The sequence below is a fragment of the Pongo abelii genome, chromosome 6 (assembly GCF_028885655.2).
Source record: "Pongo abelii isolate AG06213 chromosome 6, NHGRI_mPonAbe1-v2.0_pri, whole genome shotgun sequence".
Classification (NCBI taxonomy): Eukaryota; Metazoa; Chordata; class Mammalia; order Primates; family Hominidae; genus Pongo; species Pongo abelii.
Genome location: NC_071991.2, coordinates 155,192,197 through 155,219,261, shown reverse-complemented (window position 1 = coordinate 155,219,261; position 27,065 = coordinate 155,192,197). Strand labels below are relative to the sequence as shown.

General features: G+C 50.3%; 1 protein-coding gene across 12 annotated transcripts in view; it reads left to right on the top strand.

Moving 5' to 3' along the window:
- Positions 1-27,065, top strand: part of PTPRN2 (protein tyrosine phosphatase receptor type N2) — a 1,035,582-nt gene that overhangs the window by 974,693 nt on the left and 33,824 nt on the right. For all 12 annotated transcript variants that reach the window (XM_024249815.3, XM_054560095.2, XM_054560097.2 and 9 more), the window contains 4 exons: positions 1,175-1,252; positions 18,979-19,098; positions 20,284-20,450; positions 25,576-25,629. In XM_024249815.3, the coding sequence (XP_024105583.2) occupies positions 1,175-1,252; positions 18,979-19,098; positions 20,284-20,450; positions 25,576-25,629 (419 nt within the window). The remainder of the gene's footprint in view (positions 1-1,174; positions 1,253-18,978; positions 19,099-20,283; positions 20,451-25,575; positions 25,630-27,065) is intronic.

Genomic DNA, 27,065 nt, shown 5'->3' with positions numbered 1-27,065 from the left:
AGTGATGTCCTGGTATCTTCGTGTCCTTTGCAGGGTGGCCTGGGCTTGCCCTCTGGAAGACAGAGCCACCTCCATCTGACGCCCCTCAGCAATGTGCTCAAATCTCACTTGCCTCTCGAGGCTTTGTCCTCAAGTTCTTTTTTCTGTGCTTAATCTTCGAAATAAATGTAATAATTATGGTCTTCTAAGCCAACCTTCTCCCATTGGAGCTAGCAACATGCGTTCGGACAAACAGGGGAGCCGGAGAGCCCACACTTGCCTTCTTTGTTTCTGGTCCCTGCCTGGCGGGGAAACAGAACAGGAGGCCATTCCCAGCAAGGCCCCACCACCCCAGCTCTGCCGCAGACCCAGGCCCAGACCCAGGCCCAGGCCCAGGCCGACCGGCTCTGCTAGTGCCCCCTTCCGCCCCGGCTCTGCCACAGACCCAGGCCCAGGCCCAGGCTGACCGGCTGTGCCCGTGCCCCCTTTCCAGGGTACACAAAAACAAGCCCCCACACACGAGTTAACTCCAGCAGGGAAGCAGCAGGTAGCACTAGTTCGTTCTCCCAGGACGCTGGCAAGTTTGTCCATGAGACCTGGAGGAACCGTGTTCACACTCTCCATTGAGAGCTTGGAGCTCAGCCTCACCCCAGCCAGCCCTGTGGCTCTAGCAAGAGGCTCGTTCTCCTGAACACAGGGCAGCCTGGGTGGATTCCGTGGCCAGGAAGCTCTGGGGTCACTTGCAGGCTGGAAAGCTCATCCATGTCCTGGGGCCGCACCTGCTGAGTGGGCTAACAACGGCTGCCTGCCCTCCTTGGGCTACTGGTCTTCATTTCTGTTGATGCTGCTCTTAGAACCTCAACCTCAGGTATAAGGAAAGCATTTCAGATGCAGTGGCTCAGGCTGAAGGCTCGGGACAGCTGGGTCCCCACCTGTGCCGGGTGCTCGTTTGAATCAACAAAGGGCAAGTTGTGTGTTGCTCGGCTCAGGAGACGCCACCTTTCCCTCTTCCTGAACCCAGGCTCTGCTTCCTGGCTTCCTAACTTCTGGGCTTCCTAGCCTCCTGGCTTCCTAACCTCCGGGCTTCCTAGCCTCCGGGCTTCCTAGCCTCCGGGCTTCCTAACCTCTGGGCTTCCTAACCTCCGGGCTTCCTAACCTCCTGGCTAACCACTGTGGTGTGGTCTTGTCTCCGCAGATGGATCACGACCCGAGGAACCCCACGTACATCGCCACCCAGGGACCGCTGCCCGCCACTGTGGCTGACTTTTGGCAGGTGAACATTTTTAAATTAAAATCTCTCTTTCTGAAAAGAAGATCTCAATAACTGGGTCACGAATCGTGTCTTGAATCTGATTAAGCCAATCAAACTTCTTACAGACGTTCATCAAATGTTACTTATATCAGAATTTCAGTCCGTTCGTATTTTTTATTATCAATCTTTTGTTTTCCAAAACTTGAGTATGAAAAAATTCCCTTTGAGAGATTTAATGCTTTCAAGATCATTACTTTTAAGCCACTTTACATTTGCGTTTTATAAAACAGCGAGGATAAAGTTACTAAGTCATTCCATGTTATTGAAATGTGCCTGTTCATGGTGTTGTTATGATGACGGTCATAGCAGGACCCACGTACAGTTTATCATCCTCTCCTGGAGTCCTCTAGGGCATCTAAAGGCCAGGCGGTGCTTCTGTATTCGACACAAGCCCAGGTCACACAGATGAAGGCACAGACCTGAGGGCTGACGTGAATGTCAAACGTCAGCAAATAGAGCAACATGCAGAGGGCAGGTGGGGTCTTCCTTCTCCAGCTGCCCCCGGGTCGCCCCTCACCAGTGACAAAGCTGAATAGGAATGGGTTCTGGAACCTGGAATGTGGCCATGAGTTACCGCAGGAGCACAGGCACCGGCGCATGTCGGGCACACCAGCCAACCCTGAGCCTGGCAGAGAGGAGCTCCTAAGGAGAGTCGAGCTGGGGACGAAGGTGGGAAGCGACGTGTCACCCACGCGGCAGAATCCAGGCAGGGAGGTGCCTGTCGCAGCAGTGACGCTGGGATCAGGCTGCAGCCTCCTGGCAATCCACGGCCCGGGCCTCCTGGCGATCACAGCCCGGGCCTCCTGGCGATCCACAGCCCGGGCCTCCTGGCGATCCGCAGCCCGGGCCTCCTGGCGATCCGCAGCCCGGGCCTCCTGGCGATCCACGGCCTGGGCCTCCTGGGCCCGGGCACCCGTGCAGCACTGGGGTGAGACATTTCCTGATGTCGCTGTGCACCGGAGTCGGTAAATTCACTTCTACCCCAGGCTCTTCCTATTCCCTTCACTTCTCTTTCCTGGCTTTCCCGTCAGCCTCGCGTGACTCCGATTGCAGGAAGGGGAGCCTCCTCTCTCTGCCCTTGAGAACAGTCTCTGCAGGGCTTTCCAGAAAAGTCAGGAACAGACCCGGGTTCCCAAGGGCCTCCGAGCACCCTTGCATGGTGAGCATTTGATTCCTCAGGTGCCATCATCCCATTTTATGGGCAAGACACGTGGGTATTGGAGAGATAGCATCACTTACCCAGCACAGCTCAGATGACGCCAGGATCTAAAACACATCGGTATGACCTCCTGCTCTTTGTGTCTGCCTGTGTCTTCACACTACTGAAAATAAATAAATAAAACTAAACTGCGTCTCTGTGTGACATTGAAGCTTGTAATCCCGGTGTGGCACGGTGAACCTGTGGCACTTGGATGGTTTTGGGGGCACTTGGGCTCCCTCCTTGTCACAGCTGGGGAGTTGCCCAGCCCAGTGAGAACACGCCTGTCCCAGGGAAGATGGCACCCTGGGGCCCATCGTCTCGGGAGTTTCGTGATAGGAAGGTCTTTGCATGGCATACACCTGCCTTCCTGAAACATGGACCCATCCATCCCAGCGCTGCCCTTAGAATGGAGCCCCAGGGCCCGTCCAGGGATGCCCCCTGCTGCGCACGCTCACCCCGGCCTCTCAGGGAAAAGGACAGAGTGTTCGGAATTGGAGGGCGGGCAGAGAATACCCACGGAGTCCTAATACCACCAGAGTTTTCATCCACCTCAACCCATTACCCAAAATGTGCTTATTTGTGTGTGGCATGGAGTGCCCCCAAATATGTGTTCTTTCATTTTTATGAGCCCTTGGGCCCCCACAGCCCAACATCAACTTCATCTCCTCACCTGTGCAAGACTTCTCTGTCCAGCAAAGCCACAGGGTCTGGAGGGCATCCATGCTCAACGACCACAATGATGCCCACATCCACCCTCGGTTCAGCAGGTGCCACATCCACCCACCATCCTGTGTGAAGGCCCTCGGCGTCCACGCTCAACGACCACAGTGATGCCCACATCCACCCTCAGTTCAGCAGGTGCCACATCCACCCACCATCCTGTGTGAAGGCCCTCGGCGTCCATGCTCAACTACCACAGTGATGCCCACATCCACCCTCAGTTCAGCAGGTGCCACATCCACCCTCTGTCCTGTGTGAAGGCTCTTGGTGTCCACGCTCAACGACCACAGTGATGCCCACATCCACCCTCGGTTCAGCAGGTGCCACCTCCACCCACCATCCTGTGTGAAGGCCCTCGGCGTCCATGCTCAATGACCACAGTGATGCCCACATCCACCCTCAGTTCAGCAGGTGCCACCTCCACCCTCCGTCCTGTGTGAAGGCTCTTGGTGTCCACGCTCAACGACCACGATGATGCCCACATCCACCCTCAGTTCAGCAGGTGCCACCTCCACCCTCCGTCCTGTGTGAAGGCTCTCAGCGTCCATGCTCAACGACCACAGTGATGCCCACATCCACCCTCAGTTCAGCAGGTGCCACCTCCACCCTCCGTCCTGTGTGAAGGCTCTTGGTGTCCACGCTCAACGACCACGATGATGCCCACATCCAACCTCAGTTCAGCAGGTGCTGGGTCCTGTGTGAAGCTCTCACATGCTGACCTGTAGTCTTTGTGATCCGTGAGACTCAGAGGCTCATAGCGTGCCCAGATTCCTGTGGCTAGTGAATAGAAGGCATGAACCATTTTTCTTACTGTTTTTTATGGATAGTTGCAATTGTTGGAGGCAATTCATTTGATCAGTGTTTACATCTTTTGGGCTATTTTAGAGTGATTATCAGGAGCATACATTCTTGAAACTGAAATAATGCATCTCTAAATGAAATAAGTAGAGACAAATTTTAAAGCAAGGTGAAATGCAAGATAATTTTGAGACACATGTCAGTCAGCAGGTATCAGGTGGTTCCAGGAAACCCCAGCATCCCTCAACCTGGTCACAGCTTTTCTAAGACAAGAGCTCATGGCCAGTAGCCTCAGCCCTCCCAGGATGTTCTCGAGCATGCCAGCCCAGCAGAGCCTCTGAGAAATTGTGAACTAAAGAAACTCGCTTCATTTTGCTTCCTGCAGACTTCCCTGACCACGACGTCATTGCTTCCACATCATCCCTCATCCTGGGGATCCCTCTGTGCAGAACACAGGAGCTGCCCACCATCGATGCCATAAATCCACACAGAGCAGGATGGAGGAGAGTTGCTTCCTAGCACAGTCACATTTGCCTGGGAGGCCTCTAAACCGTGTGTTTTAGAATGTCAGCATCTCTCAGGCGTTGCTCTTCATTGAATAATTACCAGTAAGCCCCAAGATTGACATTCTTAAAAAATCAAAGTTAGGGTTCTCTTTGCCCTCTCTGGCTTAGCAGAATGCAGGCAGAGGAAGAACACCTGTCTTTAAAACCTCCCACGGAAGGCAGAACTTTTCCAAACCCACGGTAACGTGTATTTTTAAGGACAAAGCTGGATTTGAAATGCGAAGTTGGTGATGACGAAGTCAACAGGCTGAGTTGGAGTGACCGTCTCCTCCTGCATCCCCCTTCTGGACCATTCCCAGATGCTGACCAAGGATCGGGACACAGACTGAAGATTATGGATCATCCCAAAGCACCTTCCTTTTATCTCCAGCTGTTGATGCTGATCTGAAGCTCCTCCTTGGGGCGGGTTCACAGGTGTTTCTTCTCTGTCGGTAATCAGCAAATTCCAGGAAGAAAGCGTGAGCGTGAGAAAGGCCGTGATGGGAATGACAGCCGTGTCCGCCCCAGGCCCGTGCACTCCTTGGGGGATTTGAAGTGTCCCCCTCATCTCTGCCTTGCTGTCACACAGCTTTTCCCCACCGTGGATTTATGTTGGGGTACAAATTTCCCTCCTCTTCTAGGATGTCAGTCATTGAACTGAGAGCTCATCCTAGCCTGTGTGACCTCACCTTAACTTGACCACATATGCAAAGACCCTGTTTCCAAATAAGACCACATTCACGGGTTCCAGGTGGACATGGATTTGGGGGTACATGATGCTACCCAGAACAATGGCTAAGAAGAAAAAAGACCTTTTCCAAGCAGCTAATTGGCACCCACATGACATGGTGATGGGTCAGGAGTCCGTTTGGAGGTCACTGGGAGGCTGGAGGCAGAGGAGCCAGGAGGGCCCCAAGGTCCTCAGCAAGAAATGCTGCACAGGGGCCCATCAGTCCAGAAAGGAGGAGCCTGGAAGAGGGGTTCAGGGGAAGTCCCCTCGGTGAGCATGGGGCATCGAGGTCACTCCACGCGCACCAGCCTCTCCCCCAGCATGGCACCATGATGCCCCGTCAGCTCCCCTTCCCGCAGGGCCCACGGCACCTCTGTCTATGCTGCGGCCGTGAGCAAAGCCCAGAACGTGCATGAAAATCCACGGAGGGTCGCCACTCACTGCACACGCGGTGCTTTCCTGCAGCGAACCAGCTCTATATGGACACTGGATGCATTTCAAGAATTTGATTTCCAAAATTTGACTTACATCAAGAAATTCCTAAAAATAAATTCATTACCTAAAGGAAGATGTACCCCAAATTAATTCCTTGTCTGTGAGTGCTCTCCAAATCATTCGGCTGAATTCCTGGCCCTTGCTCAGAGGGGTCTGTGGAAGTCTGAGTTACAGTTCAAAAATTAGTGTTACTAGTAAGTACTAAACTGGCCTAGAAATAAAACATCCCTCAAGGAAAGAATACCCATTTTGGGGTGAGAGTGTCATTTTGTCATATAAACATTTTTTTTTAAAGTGTAGAACAATTTTAAAGGAAGAATGGAAAGAAAACTTAAGTATGGGACAATCTTGTGCTACATTATTTGAAGTCATATCAAGATCTTAGAAAGAAACATATCAACTGTCGTCTCTGCTGGTCATTCTGGGATCATATGTGGAATATGATGTTCATTCTGGGATCATAAATTCAAAAAGGGTGCTGACATTCAAAATACAAAAGAAAAAGAAGCCAGAGAGTTTGGTGGAAATAGCCGGGGTGGTGAGTTTTGAAAATCACTGCAGGAGGCAGGAAAAGCCGTCCTCGGCATAGAGCGCCACCCACAAGCTCCCTCTTCCATCCACGCCGCCGCTGTCAGTCCAGATGTCACAAGGGAACTTGGCCTCGGCTGGCGTCTGGACTTCGTGGTGCATAAAACTTTCTTTTTAAAAACCTAAGACTCTATTATTTAGATCTCAAGAAGGGTTAAAAATATTCTAATAAATTTTAAATTAGGAACATGAGTTTGGCTTTGTGAGGTTTTACTATTTTGTTCAATGCTTCTCAATAAGGAGTCTTAACACCTCATACCCATCCGTTGACACCTCCAGGCGTTGAGCTCTGGTTGCTGTCAACACGCCGCTTGGGGAGGAGGCTGAATATCAGGAAGGAAGGCGAGAGGAGAAGGCAGGTCTCCATGATCCACTCCTGGATCCCTGCGGCTCTGGGTACCTGACAGATAGCCTTTCTCTAGAAAGTGTATTTTAATATGCAAAGACGCCTCCCAGCTGCCAAATGGGGCCGCCTTGAGTGAAAGACACACACCCATTGGAGGAGACATTCGAGTCCAGTTGGCATGAGGAAAGGGGGCTGGGGGAAGAAAGGAAGTCCCATTTATTGAGCTCTTCGATGCCACACCCTGGGCAGGCATTTCCCATGTGGGATCTCATTTGGCTGAGCCATTGACCCTGCCATGAAGCCATCGTGAGCCTCCCGTCATTTCACCTCATGGGGTCCCCGGAGGCGTCAGATTCACAGAGGCAGACAGTAGGGGGTAGTGGCCAGGGGCTCAGGGAGGGGACAGTGGGGAGGGACTTGATGGGGACAGGGCTTCCGTTTGGGAAGATGAGAATGCTCTGAAGAGCGTGGTGACAGTGACAGTTGCAGAATGGTGAGAAGGGCCTCACTGCCGCTGCACTGTGCACTTACAAATGGTAAATTATATGTTAGGTATCTTTTACTACAATTAAAATAGAGATATATAGAGCGAGCCCAATTCTACCCAGGATGAAGCTGTGGCCCAGAGAGCCATAAGGACCCACCCAGATCCACACAGCTGGTGGGAGGCAAAGCCCATTCTAGACCCAGACGTGTAGTACCAGGGTGTCTCTTCAGCACACACGCTCCTTACAGATGAAGAAGGCACAGTGATTCATGAAGACATCTCTATAAACAGAAAAGAGAGATCCAGCTGCGGTGACCTCGGCATGTCCAGAGTAGGTGTTGTTTACAAAAATACACGGGTGCATAGTCTCAAGGCACAGAATATGTGAAAGTCAAAGTCTTCAGAGACAGGAGATAAAGTGACGCTTTCTCCAGGTGCCGAGACTTCCCCATGGGGAAGCGAGGTCTGCACCTTCCCGGGGACGTGGCCCCATAGTGCGTCCCCAGCCTAGTCGTGTCTTGGTGCACAGGGCGGCTGTCACAGAGAAGCCCCTGTGGGCAGGACTGCAGCTGGAGGATTAGGACTGCTGGGGAGGCAGGGGAGGGGACGCAGGCATCGATATTGCATCACGGACCACCTCCCTACTGCCTGCACCTGCTGCGCCACCTTCTACCACACCCAGTGCTATGCGGCTCGCGTCAACCGAAGGGAGTTGGCCACCCGCCATCCCCCCCTTTCCTATTTTTAGAAAGAGCTGCAGAATTATGTGCTCTTCTTCCAGAGAGAGCTTCTGTGTGTCACCACCAAACACTGGCTGTGCCCAGGAGATACACAACAGCTGTTTCTAAACCAGAAATGTAGGCAGCGTAGTCTGTCACGATCAGGTGCAGGGTGGATGTCTGCAGATGTGACATGGAAAGCCAGGGCCCTGGAGCCCAGGCACGGGGACAGCCACCGCGGGAACCCAGGCATGGGGACAGCCACCGCGGGAACTGGCTCCCCGTATGGGAGGCTCAGCCAAGAGGACAACTCCAAAGTTCAGCCTTGCCTCTCCTGCCTGACGAACAGGCTGCCTTTCAGGACGGAGTCAAACACGAAGCAGCTCCCCTGGCCCCCAGAGAGAGCACAAAGTGCTTGCTGAAGTCAGCAGGTGTCCCGCTGGCATCGGATGTGTGTTGACTCTTATTGCACATCAACATTTTACCAAGAAAAAGGTGCACTATCAATTTCTAGTTTCCGCTTTCTAAAAGTGTTCTGTAATGAAGCCTCAGCTGGGGGGATACGTTTTCTCATTTCCAAATTGATAGGCTTGATGTAAATACAGCTTTTTATTATTTGGCATCTGTAGATCATAGTTCTTACTGTGGTTAAGAAAAAAACCTGAACTTGGAACTGTGGAAGACCCAAAGAATTTAACGGTGTTTCCTTCCAACTGCCTGCCAGCCACCGGCGACAAGGCCGAGGTGCAGGAGAATGACAGTTGAGAGCTGACTGTCACCGTGCAGGGCTGCCTACCACCCAGCACCAGTGGCTCATCTGCCTGTCTGTCTGCCTGTCCATCTGCCCGTCTGCCTGCCTGTCTACCTGTCTGCCTATCTGTCTGCCTGTCTTCCTAACTGTCTTGTCTGTCTGCCTGTCTGCCTGCCTCTCTGCCTGTCTTGTCTCTGTCTGCCTGCCTGTCTTGTCTGCCTGTCTGCCTACCTGTCTGTCTGTGTATCTGCCTGTCTGCTGTGTCAGCCACTGCGATAGTCCAGGCAGGGGTGGGTGGGAAGATGGCAGGCCTGGATTCCACACCATGCACTGTCTCTGGGCAGCTTCCTTGATCAGCCCAGGAAGACCACTGCAGGCATCACGATCAGCACCACCAGCAACCAAACCTCAGAGCATCCAGAGATGACCCTGGCCTGGCCTCCGTGGAGGGGATGGTCCTACAACACCTAATTTTTAAAAACGTTTCAATCCTCCAAAGATGGCATCTGCTCAGCCTGAGCTGGTTCACGGCCCCCAGCGACTCACAACTGTTTTAATGTTCCCTTGGCATGTGGGAGGCAGGGGCCCTGAGCGTCCAGGACAGACCCAGCATCCAGCAGCAGGGCCCTGAGCCTCCAGGACAGACCCAGGATCCAGCAGCGGGGCCCCGAATCTCCAGGACAGACCCAGGATCCAGCAGCGGGGCCCCTGAGTCTCCAGGACAGGCCCAGGATCCAGCAGCAGGGGCCCCAAGCCTCCAGGACAGACCCAGGATCCAGCAGCAGGGCCCCTGAGTCTCCAGGACAGGCCCAGGATCCGGCAGCGGGGCCCCTGAGTCTCCAGGACAGACCCAGGATCCGGCAGCGGGGCCCCTGAGTCTCCAGGACAGGCCCAGGATCCAGCAGCGGGGCCCCTGAGTCTCCAGGACAGACCCAGGATCCAGCAGCGGGGCCCCTGAGTCTCCAGGACAGGCCCAGCGTCCAGCAGCAGGGGCCCCGAGTCTCCAGGACAGGCCTGGTATCCAACAGCAGGGGCCCTGAGTCTCCAGGACAGACCCGGTGTCTGGCAGCCTCTCCTTTCTCGTCAGATGTGTCCAGCCCCAGGCCACAGTGTCTGCTCTGGGTCCTTGGTTACCTTAAGTGGTCTGGCTCCAAGAGCATGAGAATGTCCCCCAGTCCCTGCGGCTTCCTAGTGTGGGTGAAGACTCAGCTTGCTCATCATCCTGTTCCACCCCCTGGACAGTGACTGGCGCGAGACGGAACCGTCTGCAGATCTCACAGACTCTGGAGTGAAGAGAGACTCAGGGGATTAGCGGAGGGAAATGACTTCGGAGCCTGCTACCTCACAGATGGGTTGATTTTAAGGCACGTTACTTGATTAAAGGGAAGCATGAGAGTTGTGTTAATTCTTAGGAATTAACATGAGAGTTGTGTTAATTCTTAGGAATTAACATGAGAGTTGTGTTAATTCTTAGTTAATTTCTTAGGAAAAACATGATTTTTCATTTCCATGATTGATAAGTACTTTAACCACATGCCTGAGACTTTCCAGGACATTGTTATATTTCAAAGGTTTGGTCTTGCTGGATTTTTTTCTATTCATAAATTCACGAACCTTTAAAGGTGAAAGAAACTGTTTCTCACATTGCCTTATCTAAATTCTGGGTTTGAAACCTATGACCTCAAAGCTTGTCCGTGGTTCTGCTCAGGACAGTGCAAAGATGGTCGGTCAGTCTCTCGCCACACACGTGCGGAATTTAAAATGGGACTCAAGTAGAAAGGACAGGTCCAGCTTTCCTTTCTGACTGATTCTTATGGCTCCAGCTGAGAACGGCAGGCTCTGCTGCTCCTGTGTGTGATTGGTTCCCAGCCTCCACCCAGCTCCTCTCCTCCCCACTCCTCCTCCCTTCTTCCTCTTCCTCTTCCTCTCTTGCTTGACAACTGGATCTGAGGCATTTATGTCAGGTCCTGATCTTGAAAAGGAAAGGCCGCCCAGTGCAGCAGCTCCCCGCAAGGAGACCAGGCGCATATTTAACTGGGAACATGAGCACAGGCAGAGGCCACAGGGAGTTTCAGTGACGCCTGTGCCAGGTGACTTCCTGTGCAGGTCCAATGCCTGATCACAAAGGCACCCACGGTGGTCACACAAAGGCTGAGTGGAGAGGAAGTCCAGTGTGTGAGTGTGCATTCCCACCATGGGAACCCGTACGCGGCAGGGTGGCCACCCCAAGCCACACGGGGTCTGCTTGCACACAAGCAGGCTGTGAGTCCTTCCCGGAGAACACAGACCCGACTTTGGTGGAGTGGCAAGTCCTCGTTCTGAGGCTTCTCCTTTCTTCTGGGCAGCAATACTGCTGGTGGAAAAGTCCCAGAGGTTGCTGCAGCTGCTCCTCAGCCCTGGATGGGGCTGCGAGGCGGCATAGGCGTCGATCTGATAGCAGCACAGGGGGATTCCTCCCGCTGCCCCCTCATCAGCCTTTCTATCAGCACTGCTGACGTGTGTGTGGGCTACGTCACCTCATCGTGTCATCCCTAAATGAATCCCACACTGACATATTTGTTTACTAAAAAAAAGCCAGATAGGTGCACCATGAGTTGGTCATGGATGGCATCACAAAGGTTTTGTCACCCTGCGTTGGGTTATATTACCGTGGCCAAAGGTGCGTGTTGTGGCTTGGAGCCTGTGACTGTCACGGAACCAGAGCCACAAAGGCTGAAGCTTCATTTCTTAGGACTGTCCTCTGGGCAGGGTGAGAGCAGAGTTGAAGGTTTCCCCTGCAAAAGATGTAACACACACTATTTCTTCCTCTTTAATCTGTCTCAGACCACACAGTTTAACTTCCCGGCGTTGGTGAGCTCCTAAGTAGTGAAATACGAGTGTTTTCCCATTAACTGACTCCTCATCCTTTTAAATTTAGCTGCATCTTCTTTATAAGTCTAAACCTCTGTTCAGCCCACGAGAGGACACTCACAACAGAAATGAGCAGAAATGAGCTGTGCAGCAGAATTGCGTGGGCCCTGCACCTGCTCTGGAGGAAATGCATCTTCATGGCAACCGCTTCAGCGGGATGCAGTTACCTTGCTTGTTTTTTTAAAACTGAACACTTGTCTGTACATTTAAGCAAGTCCTGGAGGACTTCTGCCATGCAAGCCTTTGATAACATTTTCTTTTGGTTATCTTTTTTTACATAAATATCCAAACGGCCTCTTAGAAATGTGAATTGTTTTCAATGAAGCATCTGTTAGATGCCATGGAGGTATCTGGACTAGGATGAGTCCAGATACCTTACTAGAAAAGGTAATTGGACTAGGATGGAGTCTTTAAAGAGATGATAGTCTGGTAGAGGAAAGACATACGGGCAAAGACAAGACTAACACAGGCAGGAAGGGACACATCACAAAAGATCTAAGTAGAAGGAGGAGAAGCTTTCCTCCTGAAGGGGCCCAGGGATGTTTTGTAGAGAAAATGGCCTGGCGTTTCACTATTTCAGTTTTTTGTTTTGTTTTTCAGAGATGGGATCTCACTATGTTGCCCAGGCTGGTCCTGAACTCCTGGGCTCAAATGATCCTCCCACCCACCTTAGCCTCCCAACTAGCTGGGACTACAGGTGCACACCACCACATCCAGCTCAAATGTTTCACTATTTCAGATTGATCATCTTCCCTTAAATCAGGTCTCAGTGGGGCTTTAGAAGAGCTTTTTCTAAGAGTGTGTTTGTGTGTGTGTGTGTGTGTGTGTGTGTGTGTGTTTGAGACAGAGTCTCGCTCTGTCGCCCAGGCTGGCGTGCAGTGGCATGATCTCGGCTCACTGCAACCTCTGCCTCCCAGGCACAAGCAGTTCTCCTGCCTCAGCCTCCTGAGTAGCTGGGATTACAGCACCCACCAACACACCTGGCTAATTTTCTATTTTTAGTAAAGACAGGGTTTTGCCATGTTGGCAAGGCTAGTCTCGAACTCCTGACCTCAAGTGATTCGCCTGCCTTGGCCTCCCAAAGTGCTGGGATTAGAGGTGCGAGCCCCTGTGCCTGGTTGAGTTGTTTTTACTTGTAAATGTTTAAGGTGTACAGCCTGATGTTCTGACACACGCAGACATCGTGAATGATGACCACGGTCAAGCTAATGAATACACGTCTCCTCGCGGAGTTACCGTTTCTTTGTGTGTGGTGAGAGCACCTGAAGCCTACTCTCCTGGCAAATCTCTGTGCCCAACACTTTTATTAACTACAGTCACCATGCTGAATGCCAGGTCTCCAGAATTCAGCCGTCCTCTACTGAAAGTTTCTACCTTTGGATCAATTGCTCCCCATTCCGCCCTCAGCCCCAGGCCCTGGCAGCCCCCCTTCTACTCTGTCCCTGAGTTCGTCCTTTTTAGGTGCCACATGTGAGTGAGATCATGGGGTGCCTGTCCTTCTGTGTCCGGCTTATTTCAATTTAACATCGTGTCCTCCAGGTTCATCCATGTTGTCAAAAATGACAGGAGTTCATTCTTTCTTAAGGCTGAATAATATTTCATTGTGTATATACCACATTTTCTTTAGCCATTATCCATTGACGGACATGTGGGTTGTTCCAAATCTTGTTTATTGTGAATAGTTCTGCAATAAACAAAGGGGTGCTGATGTCCCTTCCACACACTGATTTTATTTCCTTTGGGTCTATACCCAGAAGTGGGATTGCTGGATCACACGGTGGTTCTGTGTAATTGTTTGAGGCTCTCTGTACTGGTTTTATTATTTTTTTGTTTTCTTTTTTTTTTTTTTTTGAGGTGGAGTTTTGCTCTCGTTACCCAGGCTGGAGTGCAATGGCACGATCTTGGCTCACTGCAGCCTCCACCTCCCAGGTTCAAGAGGTTCTCCTGCCTCAGCCTCCTGAGTAGCTGGCATTACAGGTGCCTGCCATGATGCCCGGCTAATTTTTGTATTTTTAGTAGAGACGGTGTTTCACCATGTTGGTCAGGCTGGTCTTGAACTCTTGACCTCATGATCCACCTGCCTTGGCCTCCCAAAGTGCTGGGATTACAGGTGTGAGCCACCATGCCTGGCCCTCCATACTGTTTTCTGTAAAGGCTGCCCTCACTCACATTGCTACCGTATAGTGTATAAGGTTCCCTCTCCTCCACATCCTCTCCAACACTTGCTATCCTCCTCTTTTCGGTGGCAGCCATCCCAACAGGCACGAGGTGCCAGTGCACTGTGGTTTTGATTTGCATTTCCCTGATGGCCGATGACATTCAGCCCCTTTTCACGTACCTGCGGGCCATTTGTCTGTCTTCTTTGGAGAAATGTTTGCTCAGATCCCTTGCCCATTTTTAGTTGGGTCATTTTTTTTTGTTTGTTTGCTGATTAAATACTTAGCACTCAAAAAGGACCTAGAGTGAAGAGGCCCTGTGTTCCTCTCCATCGGTGTTGATAGGAAGCGTAGGCGGGGTGGCCATTGTTCCACACCTGTGGGTGATTTGATGGGTGAAGGAGAGAGTGAGGTTGCAGCGGGTGCATCTGTTGCTAGGGCTGACATCACAAGGTGCCGCAAACTGGTTGTTTTAAAACAACAGGAGGGCGTCCCCTCGCAGTTCTGAAGCCTGGAAGTCTGAGATCCAGGTGTGAGCAGGGCCACGCTCTCCGAAGCCTGCGGGGGAAGATCCTCACGGCCCCTGCAGCGTCCCGTGGCCGCCTGCCATGAGGGGTGTGGCATGGGTGGCCACAACGCTCCGTCTCTGCCTCTCTGCACATGGCCGCTCTCTGTGTCTGTGCCTTCTCGAGGTTCTCCCTCTTCTTCTGAGGACACAGTCACGTTGGCTTGGGACCCACCCTCGGCTCAATTGCATCTGCAAAGATCCTGTTTCCAAATAAGGCCACATTCACAGATACCAGGGATTAGGACGTCAATATAAGCTGTGGGGAGGACAGCGTTGAACCTGTAACAAACAACGATATGGTTTTTAAATCTACAGTCAGTAAACTTACTCAGTTGGGTCAAATAACAGCCGAAGTCTGCATTTCTTGTTCCTTGGGTCACTGTCCGAATTACTGAATTTCTCCACTTGCTGCTGCTGAACAGCTGTCAGGAGACCTCACAGCAAGCTGCTGTGTCCCTGCCGGGCGCGTCAAGATGGGTTAGGTTCACAGAGCCTGGCAGCAGGCTTTAACCCCAGTGTTTGGTGGTCTCTGAGAACCACTGGGCTGACCACTTCCATTCCTGCTGGAATCATAAACAGCAAAGCGCAACGTCGCTCCCCTCCCCACCCCAGGCCCACAGAGCTGGCACAGCTAGAGCCTTCAAGGGGGATGCCGAGGCCTGGGGACGCTGCACTGGAGAAGAAGCATGTAAAACCGGGGAGTGTCAGTTCTCCTCCAAAGCGTAATGCCAGCCGTTCACGCTTGGGATCCAGCGCTTGCGGCTCATTTTCAGTCCATGTTGCTGGCTTTGGTTCGATCCAGGGATGGTGGTGCCCGCTTCTGCTCCAGGAAGAGTAATCCCAGACTATAACTCTGCAGTCTGAGGGCATTGTGGGCGGCTATGGAACCCCACAGTGCCCAGGGACACTCTGCCACCAGCTACTGTCGGGGTCTGTCCCCTCCAGCACCTCCAGCCAAGTGCCTGACACACAACAGGTGCTCAGCTGTTCAGGTGCTCGGCTGTGCAGGCGCTCGGGTGTACAGGTGCTGGGGTGTCCAGGTGCTGGGGTGTGCAGGTGCTGGGGTGTGCAGGTGCTCGGCTGTGCAGGTGCTCGGGTGTGCAGGTGCTGGGGTGTGCAGGTGCTCGGGTGTGCAGGCGCTGGGGTGTGCAGGTGCTGGGGTGTGCAGGTGCTCGGGTGTGCAGGTGCTGGGGTGTGCAGGTGCTGGGGTGTGCAGGCGCTGGGGTGTGCAGGTGCTCAGCTGTTCAGGTGCTCGGCTGTGCAGGTGTTTGGGTGTGCAGGTGCTCGGGTGTGCACGTGCTCGGGTGTGCAGCTGCTGGGGTGTGCAGGGGCTCGAGTGTGCAGGGGCTCAGGTATGCAGGGGCTCGGATGTGCAGGCACTGGGGTGTGCAGGTTCTCAGCTGTTCAGGTGCTCGGCTGTGCAGGTGCTCGGCTGTGCAGGTGCTGGGGTGTGCAGGTGCTCGGGTGTGCAGCTGCTGGGGTGTGCAGGGGCTCAGGTGTGCAGGGGCTCGGGTGTGCAGGTGCTGGGGTGTGCGGGTGCTGGGGTGTGCAGGTGCTCGGGTGTGCAGGTGCTGGGGTGTGCAGGTGCTGGGGTGTGCAGGTGCTCGGGTGTGCAGGTGCTGGGGTGTGTGCAGGTGCTGGAGTGTGCAGGCGCTGGGGTGTGCAGGTGCTCAGCTGTTCAGGTGCTCGGGTGTGCAGGTGCTCGGGTGTGCACGTGCTCGGGTGTGCAGCTGCTGGGGTGTGCAGGGGCTCGGGTATGCAGGGGCTCAGGTGTGCAGGGTCTCGGGTGTGCAGGCGCTGGGGTGTGTAGCTGCTCAGCTGTTCAGGTGCTCGGCTGTGCAGGTGCTGGGGTGTGCAGGGGCTCGGGTGTGCAGGGACTCAGGTGTGCAGGGGCTCGGATGTGCAGGTGCTGGGGTGTGCAGGGGCTCGGGTGTGCAGGGGCTGGGGTGTGCAGGGGCTGGGGTGTGCAGGGGCTGAGGTGTGCAGGGGCTCGGGTGTGCAGCTGCTGGGGTGTGCAGGGGCTGGGGTGTGCAGGCCCTGGGGTGTGCAGGGGCTCAGGTGTGCAGGTGCTGGGGTGTGCAGGGGCTCAGGTGTGCAGGTGCTGGGGTGTGCAGGGGCTCGGGTATGCAGGTGCTGGGGTGTGCAGGGGCTCGGGTGTGCGGGGCTCGGGTGTGCGGGGCTCGGGTGTGCAGGGGCTCGGGGGTGCAGCTGCTGGGGTGTGCAGGTGCTGGGGTGTGCAGGGGCTCGGGGGTGCAGCTGCTGGGGTGTGCAGGTGCTGGGGTGTGCAGGGGCTCGGGGGTGCAGCTGCTGGGGTGTGCAGGTGCTGGGGTGTGCAGGGGCTCAGGTGTGCAGGGGTTCGGGTGTGCAGGGGCTCGGGTGTGCAAGTACTCGGCTGTGCAGGTGGCCATGGGGGCCGTGTTCTCTTACCCTTCACCAAACAGGAAGTGCTAGAAATGGTCATTTCTGGAATTCAGCCATACAGTTTTGTAAACTGCCTATTCCAATGAACTGCATTACGATTAAATAAGTACCCTGCATCATTATTTACTTCCTAAAGGAGACAGTTTTAGATTTCTCAAAGATTTGTGACACAAACCAATCTTAACTTGATTACGTCTGAAAAATCCTGTATCCAAATGAGGTCACATTCACAGGTGCCAGGGGTTAGCACTTCCGTATTTCACCTGTCAGCAAAGACCAAGCCAATGAGAAAGAAAATAGTGAAACTTCTCCCCGATTAGAAATTGAACCTTACTTGACTGGGATTTTTACTGATTCTGCATTCCTACCAAAATCCAAATTAACTTTTTGCGATGTATTCTGAGGTTAACTGGTCAGGTGCTGCTGTTGAAGGCTGGAAACAGATGGAGAAATGCCATAGTTTTCCTCCTAGATTGAGTTGCTTTGTACCGATTCAAAGGAACACAAGATAATGTAATCAGATCTGTGAACAGCTTGTAATATTGGTACCCAATTGGGCTGCCTATTTGTTTGATTTAGTAAATTCCCCTCTCTGCTTTTATACACAGTGACCTAAAAAGAAATATTATTCCCCAGAGCGCCTTTGGGATTGTTTGTTTAAATTAAGTTTCATTTGGATTTAATCTTAACCAAATCTTCAGAGAGCCGGGAAGGCGCCCCATAATGAAGGGCGGACGCGAGAGCCAATGAGTGCGGCTTCCAGGCCGTGCGGATCCCCCCAGTCGACGGGGCTCCGTAATGTCACACTTGGGCGGCACGGAGCCGAGTGCCGGATGATTAGTTTATGGTCTAGATCATTGTATTTTTATTACACTCATAAAATCTGTGTTTTTCCTCATTTTCGTAATGGCTTCCATGAGCTTCTCCACCTTCTGAAGGCACATTAAATTGTATGTGATGGAAGTACCGATCTGGAGGAGCAGGTTTGAAAGCCTGAAAAGCCTGGCGTAAGAAACATATTTTGAATTCTCATCTTGTTGTCGGATGGGCACTAAGGAAAGAGAAAGTGCGCAAATTTGAGCATAATTCTTATTTATTTGTGGGCTTTTTGTAAATACTTCAGTTGGTTCCATTAGCTTCCGATGTAAATGTTACACAGTGAGGTGCCCTGAGGATATGACTATTTCAGCCCCATGAGAACATAAATCAATATTAAAAAGGAAAATGTCATGTTTGTGTCTGATTTTTAAAATATAAACGTGGAATTCAGTAACATGCGCTACGATGACAGCATTTTATATTTGAGATATGAGGATTTTTAAAATAACAAGGTCTTAATTGGATTTTTGTATCTGTTTTTAAAAGAAATAGAAACTATCTTGGAAACCAAATTTACATCTAAATGCAGTTGCTTATAAACATTTCTGCCAAGTTAATGTAACCCATTGCAGAAAAAGCAGACCCCTCTTCACTCTATAATTTAATATGCTAATAAAAATCTACAAATGCCACATCAGTGTGCCCCACAGGATTAATGGTTTTGGGTAATTAGGCTGTAAATGTTAAGATGTAGGTTTACAGCCACAAGTAGCCAGTTGTGTTTGCAAAGAAGCGAGGTCAGAGGACTCTGTGTCTTTGCCATTTCTGTGGGTTTAAATGTGCTTTTGTTTATTGTGTTTCAATGTGGCTAATAAGAATTAGTAAATCAATTTGGTATTTGCTTTAATCTGAATAGTGTTGCCATATTTCGGTATAAACAAATGAAATTGCAGCAGTACAGTACTGCTTTCCGTGATGTACTTTGAAAAGAAGCCTTTCGGAGGCTGCTTCTGATAGGACAGCAGCTTCACAAAGCAAAACGTTTCTCTAGGTGAGAAAACGATGCTAGCTACCAGCAAGCGAGGGTGTCGGCACCGCCTCGAGAAGTGCTGGCTGTTATGTGTGGTGTTGTAGAAAGTTTCCTTTACAGATCAAAAGTTGGAAAGCCACACAGCTGAACCTACACCTGAGGAAGATCTAAATGGCATGGGATAAATCTGCGGGGTTTTTTTAATATTTCATGGAACATGCAAACTATGGGCCAGTGCATTCAGAGACGCTCAGGCAGCTGCTGAGTAAACATGTCTGATGAAAATGAAATAAATGTCCTGTGAATGGAATAAATTTGGACTGTGCTTCCGAGTGCAGTAATTACACATGTCACGTGGTGATGAGACAGTCACACCGCGGCCACGGGCCTTCTTTGTCCGCAGATGGTGTGGGAGAGTGGCTGTGTGGTGATCGTCATGCTGACGCCCCTCGCGGAGAACGGCATCCGGCAGTGCTACCACTACTGGCCGGATGAAGGCTCCAACCTCTACCACATCTATGAGGTACTCCGACCAGAGCCACCCAGGCCAGAACCCACCAGCTGGACGAGGACGGGCCCTGCTCCTCCTCCGAATGGGATTCGTTAGGGCCCCAGCAGCCTGGCCCCATGCAGGGAGGCTCAGCGCCCCCCATGTTCAAGGGATGGAGGCTGAGCCACCCCCGAGGGCTGCGTGCCCGTGTGGATGCTTCACAAGGCTGTGTGGTCATGAACCAGACCCTGGGAATGTGGTGTGGTTTTTATTTTTTAGATTTTCTAAATCCAAATGATGACAGAGTAGAAAAAACATCCGTTTCACAGCATGGTCCCAGTCCCATATAACAGGCCTTTAAGTGGGGTCCGTTTTTAAAAAGAACCCGGCCCCCATCCTTGATGCCAGCACCTGAGCCGTGTGGCCTCCCCGTGGCTCTGCTTGGAGTTTCATGGCTGGATCATGTGACCTTTTTATTTGAGGATAACCTGCTGACCAGTTTATTTATCTGGCTGGATTTTCTGCCCCCATCAAGAATGAACTCAATAAACGTGGGTGATTAAGCCAGCACTAGAATGCATGCTTTGATTCTGTTTGGCATTAAAATGAGTGAGAACGCCACAGCTCCACAGTAGGAAGAGAGTTAGAGGCTTGAGTGTGAACCCTAAACCACACAGCTGTGGCTTTGGGGTTCCTGCAGAAACGCTTAGGCCCGGAAGTGCCTGCACTGGGGTTCACATCAGCACGCCTCCGTGAGCCTTTTCCTTTTCCTGCTCTAGACCCAGGTGTGCACATCTTTACGATGGAGTCTCACTTAGAGTGGAACCATTTAGCAGAACACGTAGTTGTGACGCTGCTTTTGTTGAAAAGTGTAATTTTTGTCTGGTTCCTTTTTTTGAGGGTTTATATAACATGGACATGCAAAAGACAAAAAGTAGGATAGTTTTGGATTGTAATTTTTTAAAAAATTATTTGACGCTCAAGCCCCTAAATAACATTAAGCACACACACTCGCACGGAGCTATCTTTAGTGTGTTCACATTGGGAAGGTGGGAGGGGGCCGTGAAGCCGAGGGAACCCACCTGCGCTGTAAAATGTGCCCTCTTCGCAGCACCCCCTTCTCTCATCAGATGTGGCCCTGGGCTCCTCAGTGCCTGAGGTTCGGTTCACAATGTCCACACCTGTCTCTGTCCCCCTCCCTCCTCTCCTCCCTGCCAGGTGAACCTGGTCTCCGAGCACATCTGGTGCGAGGACTTCCTGGTGAGGAGCTTCTATCTGAAGAACCTGCAGACCAACGAGACGCGCACCGTGACCCAGTTCCACTTCCTGAGTTGGTATGACCGGGGAGTCCCTTCCTCCTCAAGGTCCCTCCTGGACTTCCGCAGGTATAACGCACAGCCCGCCGGCAGGGCAATGTGCGCTGAGTGCGCCGCAGAGGGGGAGCGATGCCAGGCTTCTGTGCTTCTAAGATGCCCCTCGTGCCGAGGGCAGCGTCTGTATCAGCACTGCAGGGGGGAAGGGAAGGGAAGCGAGAGGCGGGAAGGCTCCATTAATGGCACGTGTTAATTGTAAGCGATTTTCTAGTTTCAGAGGTATTAGAATGTGAGGGGAAATAGGCATCTTCGAATTGTGGAACTAGGGCCATTATTTTTGATAAGATTCTTCAATTGACAAAGAACCTGAAGTGTATGTGCCACAGGATATTGATGGATAAAGCTCGGATTTTTAGTTGGATTCTCATCTGGCTGCGTGGATGAAAGAGGTAACGAGCGCAGGCCCGGATACCACCCCGCGTGATCTTGCAGGAAAGCCCGGAGACACTTAGCCCGTGGCTGTCTGTAGTTTTAGGGCTATTTTGAAACTGACCTTTTTTAAAAAATTCAGTTTTTTGTTCATTGCTCCAGTCAGCCAGTCACCCAATAGGTTGTCTGGTTTGAGAGTGTGTTTATTGAACTGTTGAAATGAATGCTAGACTCTGTCTTACAGGAAAAAATTGACAATGAAAAAAAAGCAGCATTTAAAACCACAGCTTTGATTGTGATAAACAGTCGGTCCGCATTGGCTAGGTGGTGGTGCTTAGTGAATAAACCACCATAAGGAAAATGAAATTGTCAACAGCATCAATGACCAAGCTCTAAATTGTATAGAATATATCTTACATTTAACTGATCAGAAGTCTGCCTATTGAGGAAAAGAGATAAATATCCAAACAAGGAGAATAAGAACAAAAAATGCATTTTAATCCAGTGCCATGCCCCACTATCATAAAGTGACTTGATTCTTAACAATTACTCATCCTTGAGTCTACAGTTATGTAACTGGAGGGAGGTTAACAAGACAAGGATTGTCGTAAAGAAGCGATTTTGAATTCTCTGTGGAATTCTTGAATTTGTGTATTACAGATTCTGAAGCTTATTATGATACAATTTGTTTTGCCTTTTAGTCTACATTGAAAAGCAAAATACAGTTTTTTGTAATTTGAATCAATAGCAGTCAATCAAGAGCCTCTCCAAGGAGGCACATGAATCTGGTGTCACAGCCACAACACACACTCAGTGGCCCCTGGCTGCTGTCACCTCCCCTGGGGACGCAGAGCGTGGATCCAGAGTCCTGAGTACATCCTAAAACAACTACTGTACACAGTTCCTTCCTCGTCCACCCTAATTTCCCGGCCATTATGTACATTCTCTCAATACAGATTTACTTCTAAAGACATACTATGTAGAAATCTTACATAATTTCCTGAAATAGAGTGTTCAAAAAACAGTCATTCCTGGCAAAATGGATGTAGCTACAAAGACGGCAATTCATCTTAACACCCCGTCTTTGCGTTCATCCAGTGTGTTTGCACATATATGCATATGGGCACGTTGCTACGTCCATATGCATATATGGACTGGAACATATACATCACCAACCCTCAGTGTTTACGATTCATCACCAAGAAAAATTGGATTCCCAAATTTCCCTTGCTCCAGGGTCTGAGGAGATACAGCCTAAGAAGGTTTTTGTTAAATTCAAAAGCTAATGAACCCCCAGACACGCTTTTGAAAGCCACGTCAGAGTAGAAAGCTTTTCTTGCCTGCCTTACCTGGCACCGCCCAGCGTTTCGGCCAAGGCCGCCTTTCATGTGTTATCTGGACGGTGGGTTTGAGTGAACACATTCTCAGAAAGCTTCACACTTAGACAAGCATTGCCGGTGGCTGGTTTTCTCTATAAAATAGCCACCCCGATTTCAGCGACTGGAAAGGTGAGACCCCTTCTGAAGACACCGGCCATCTTCATGCTGCAGCATTTCTTATCTTTGAACAATAGACGACGCGTTCTCACTCTGGCCTGGCGCGTTCGCCAGGCACCGAGATGTGTAATTAAATATTTCTGGAGCCCAGAGGGAGCACATTTACACTTTAAAGAGAAACTGCTAAGAGATAATTAGCATCACATGTGAGGGCTTTGCTTTAAAAACTCTCTCTCTCTCTCTCTGTATTATTACTCTCTCCCTTCTTGCTGTGTGCAATGGCGCTCACTAACGCTGCTCACGGTAAAACGGACAGACCCTTACCTTGCCAGCTAATTAGCGGTGGCCAGTGTCATTTTTGTGATGTTGCAGCTAGTAATATGAGCCCAGTTGCATAGTCACAAAAGTGATCATTGGAAACTGTGACTGTACTGCAGGGGCGATGTGGGAAGCCCCTTTTCTGAGCCTCTAACGACCTCTGACCTTGCTTGCTGGTGCTTTGCATGATGGTGCGCTCTCGCCCGGTGACCCCTGGGTTGGTTTGTATCACTAATCGTTCTTTCTCAGTGAATTCCTGTTGTGGAAGTTTCTATAATATCAACTTTTCTTACTGTTGGAGACCTTTTGCTCACTGATGCTTTGTTCTGATGGAGTCAAATGAGACAGCTGTGTCACCTTCCTGAATAACTCATGGTCTACATCTTGGGTCAACCGGATGAACTCTTGTGTTCAATATGTCGTGGTTTTCCTCTCTATTTGTGATGCTTTGCGTGTAATAATACAACTGCATGATCCTTTGTAAATAAAGTCCTCAGCCATGCCACACCCTGTATCTACACTGCACATGTCCTTGACTGCCTGTGGGTTTTTGTAAATAGGTTGAGCACAAGGTGGGGGCTGGTACGGATATGAAAATTACAGCAAAACCTTCCCAAGGCCACCAGGCACAACATGTCAGAGAAAATGGTATCTTCTGTACACCGTGAGATAGAGACAGGAGTTTTGGGAGTGGGGAAGCAGGTTGAGGCCATCATAGCCACAAATTCACTCGCTAGGAGCATTTCCCAGCCCGGGGGGTTATTATTGCATTTTGCCAAAGCAGGAGCTGACCAGCTATCCATGAGCCACCGCTGTCTACTGATTTCTTACATTGGCCTTTCCTCAAACCAGCACACTTTCTTAAAGGGTACCTGGTTTGGGGTTTGGGGTTTGGTTTGTTTTACTGTCCCTTTTTTGTGTGTACTTGGTCTCATGAGGAAAAAATGAGCAACCCCTGGTAACTGGCTGGTGTGGACCTAGAAGCTGAGTTTAGTCTCTGCGTAGAGTGGACCACGAGGCGTGAAACACAGCAGGAAGCTGGAGGAGCGGAACTGAGGTCATTCCCATTTGCAAGATTCAGAGGCTGAGCCACGGCCAGTAAACTCCTCTGCCAAAGGCAAAAGGCCTTTCAAAGCAAAGCTATTCACCATTTGGTCTGATAGTTGAGCCTGCTTGATTCTACACGTGCACACGTGTGCACATACGTCCTCACGTCACGCACATGCGTGCAGTCTCGTGCACACACACATGGTCTTTACCAAGCTGGAGGGCTTCCCACCCCTGTGCTGGGGTGCACCCCTGGGGCCTGGTATCCATTCTGTCATCAGGAGCCCTCGATGCTTTACAGCCTGAGTCAGGAATGGAAAATTGTAGAAGTAGACATGAGTGGGTCTGTTTTCCAACCTGTTTATTCTCCAGGGACCAAGAATGTTCAAGGCACTCTGGCATACAAGTGTTGTTGCCTTTAAGGAGTTCACTGTTGCGTTCCCCACCTCTCCCCAAAGCCTTTGCACCACCGTGTGCCCCGGAACAACAACAAACGCCTCTAACAGAAACGGCGATGCGGCCCTAGAGGCCCTTGCTGTTGTGCCTGTGTCTGAGCCCGCACCATATTTGGGCATCAGCCTCGTGTTTCACAGACCAGAGGGCACCACAGATCAAGTGCGTCCTGGCTAGGCTGTGGCCGTGGCCCATCTGCAGGTGGGCACGCCGAGTCCAGGCGCTGCAACTGCTCCTTCAGCTCCCATGGTGCCCTCCAGACTGGGCGTTCACACTCCCGTCAGAAGGGCCTTGTTCTGGTAACTCCTCGGGGAATAGGAAGAGAGGAGGAGAAAGCTCTGTGGTTTGGGCTCCGCCGTATTCAAGCATCCCTCCACTCATGCTCACTGGACACTCACCTCCCCTCTCCCTCCACGGCCACCCTGCCCCTCCTGGCTTCAAAGGTTTGTAGCAAAGCACCAGCTGATGGAATGTTTACTTTCCACGGACTCTTTGGTGCTGGATAGGCAAGCCTTTGCAAAGAAACGTGACATTTTCCCATTTATGGTCCATACTTCCATTTTTCTTAATTTGTTTCTTGTAGGAGTTCATGCAGCACATTGTAGAACACTCCCCTTCACACATGCTTTATTCCAATAACCCGAGGTTCCGCCTTTATTTTAATTTTACCTATTCAGAAATAGTTCACTGACAACTTTAATGGACTTCATAAACATGTTTTGTTGTTTCACTGAATTAAAAAAAAAAACACCTGGAGTTTATACAGTGAATTTTAAATCAGTCCTCTGTTTTGATTTAGGGGTTGGTTATGAAATCTTAAATGTATGCTCATTTCTAATTTTCACAACTTCTGATCTAAACTCTGCACAATGAAGTTGTTTGTATACTCAAAGTTATAAACATGGAAGGGACTTGTCTTGGACTTCATAGAGGTTTCTCCGTAATTTAGATATCTTTACCAAAAGCTGACAGGTCACAAATGCCCTTGAAGATGCTGTTTTTAGACAGTATGGAAATAACAGTTTCCAATATGATGTCTGGACTGTAAGAAATTTTGAGCATAAATTGCAAAACTCAAAGATTTTAGTGAAGAATCAAGATGTAGTGTAGCAAAAGGTCAAGTCAACATAAGCAGAAACAGAAAGAGGAGAGCCTGCAGCGGTGGGACGGGCGGGACAGGCCGGGAGTCCACTGGTTCAAAGCCTGGCACCCCTCCTTGGAAGAAGAAAGCAGTGTAAAGGTGTAACATTGGTTTTAAAGCTCCGATTAATAACGTCATGTTGAGAAGAATAAATGTTTGATATTATGTGTATAATTTTTATTTTCTCTGTCAGAACAAGCGATTGCAAAATGATATCAAACACACAAGACCTTGTGGTTTGTTTTAATAGTTGTTTTGGATAACGCAAAGTCTCAGTACACAACTATAATTTTTATATCTCTTTTTATTTCAGAAAAGTAAACAAGTGCTACAGGGGCCGTTCTTGTCCAATAATTGTTCACTGCAGGCAAGTACAACTTTTAATGGATTAAGAAGTTTTGGCTACCTCAAAAAATAATCTATGCAATTAAATCTATGCAATTAAATACAGTAGCTTAACTTTCTAATTGCTTAATAAATATAACTAACTGGCACTTCTAAAGGAAACCAAAAATATAAACTTACTTTTCTAGCCATTTGGGTAAATACAATTGGGCATTGCTTGTATTATCTGTATAAACTGCACATGGCTTGCTTTTTTTTTTTTTTTTTTTTTTACTCTATCACCCAGGCTGCAGTGCAGTGGCATGATCTCGTCAGGCTCACTGCAGCCTCCACCTCCCAGGATCAAGTGATTGCGCCCACCACCACGCCCGGCTAATTTTTTTTGTATTTTTGGTAGAGATGAGGTTTCACCATTTGGTCAGGCTGGTCTCCAACTCCTGACGTCAAATGATCCACCCACCTCAGCCTCCCAAAGTGCTGGGATTACAGGCGTGAGCCACCGCGCCAGGCCTCACACGGTGTATTTTCTAGCAGCCCACGGTGCAGTGTTCTGCCTTCTACTCACCCATGAGCACGTCCTGCCACCTTACTTGTTCTTAAACCCTGTGGCGCCATGACACAGAAACATCGAGACAATGGTTTCAGCCTGTTGCATTGTCTCAGCCACCAGGACGTTCAGCAGAGGCTTGGAACCCTCTGCAGATGGTGAGAAATGCTTGGGGCCAGTTATGAACAGGGATGAAATCTGTCATTACAGGAGGTACAGTCACCTCCAGTTTATCATGTGGGTTCAGGCCTCTGGGTAAAAATTCAGTGACTCATATCCCTAAGTAGGTTAAAACCACACCAGTAAGAATAGATTTTACACAAAGAAAACTCAACCTAATAGTACTGTCTCTGCTGCACTTGATACCCAACTCCTTTTGGTGAGGAACTCATATTCCGTTTTTCTAGAACTGTCTTATAGAATGTTCCTTCTGCCTGGAATAAAAAGGAAACCTGTCTCTAAACGACAAACACCAAATCTGTCAAATCCAGTCAAGAAGCATGTGTGTTTTGTGTGTGCATTCCTGTCTATGAGAGAGGAGGATGAAAATAGATTACGGTTTGTTATCCTCACAGAGTAGAGTAGAACATCTTTTACCCACAAATGTATCAAGACAAGCAACACTTAGTTGGAAGATTTTTGTAGTATATCTTAAAATATTCATGTGAATATATGCTGTGTATAGGAGACAAGTGAGAAAGGCACTCAGCAACCAGAATGCTCACCGTGGCCCTTTGAAATGAGCAGTGAGGGTTACGTGGTGGCCCAGGCCAACCGCCTCTCCTCCTTGGTGATGCGGTGAGGGTGTGAGGATGTGGACGTGCCGTTTTTGAAACGTTTACCGTCCCAACTGCAGCTTTTTTCAACCATTTGTTTGAGGAAACATGTTAAAGCCAAAATGCGCTGATTCT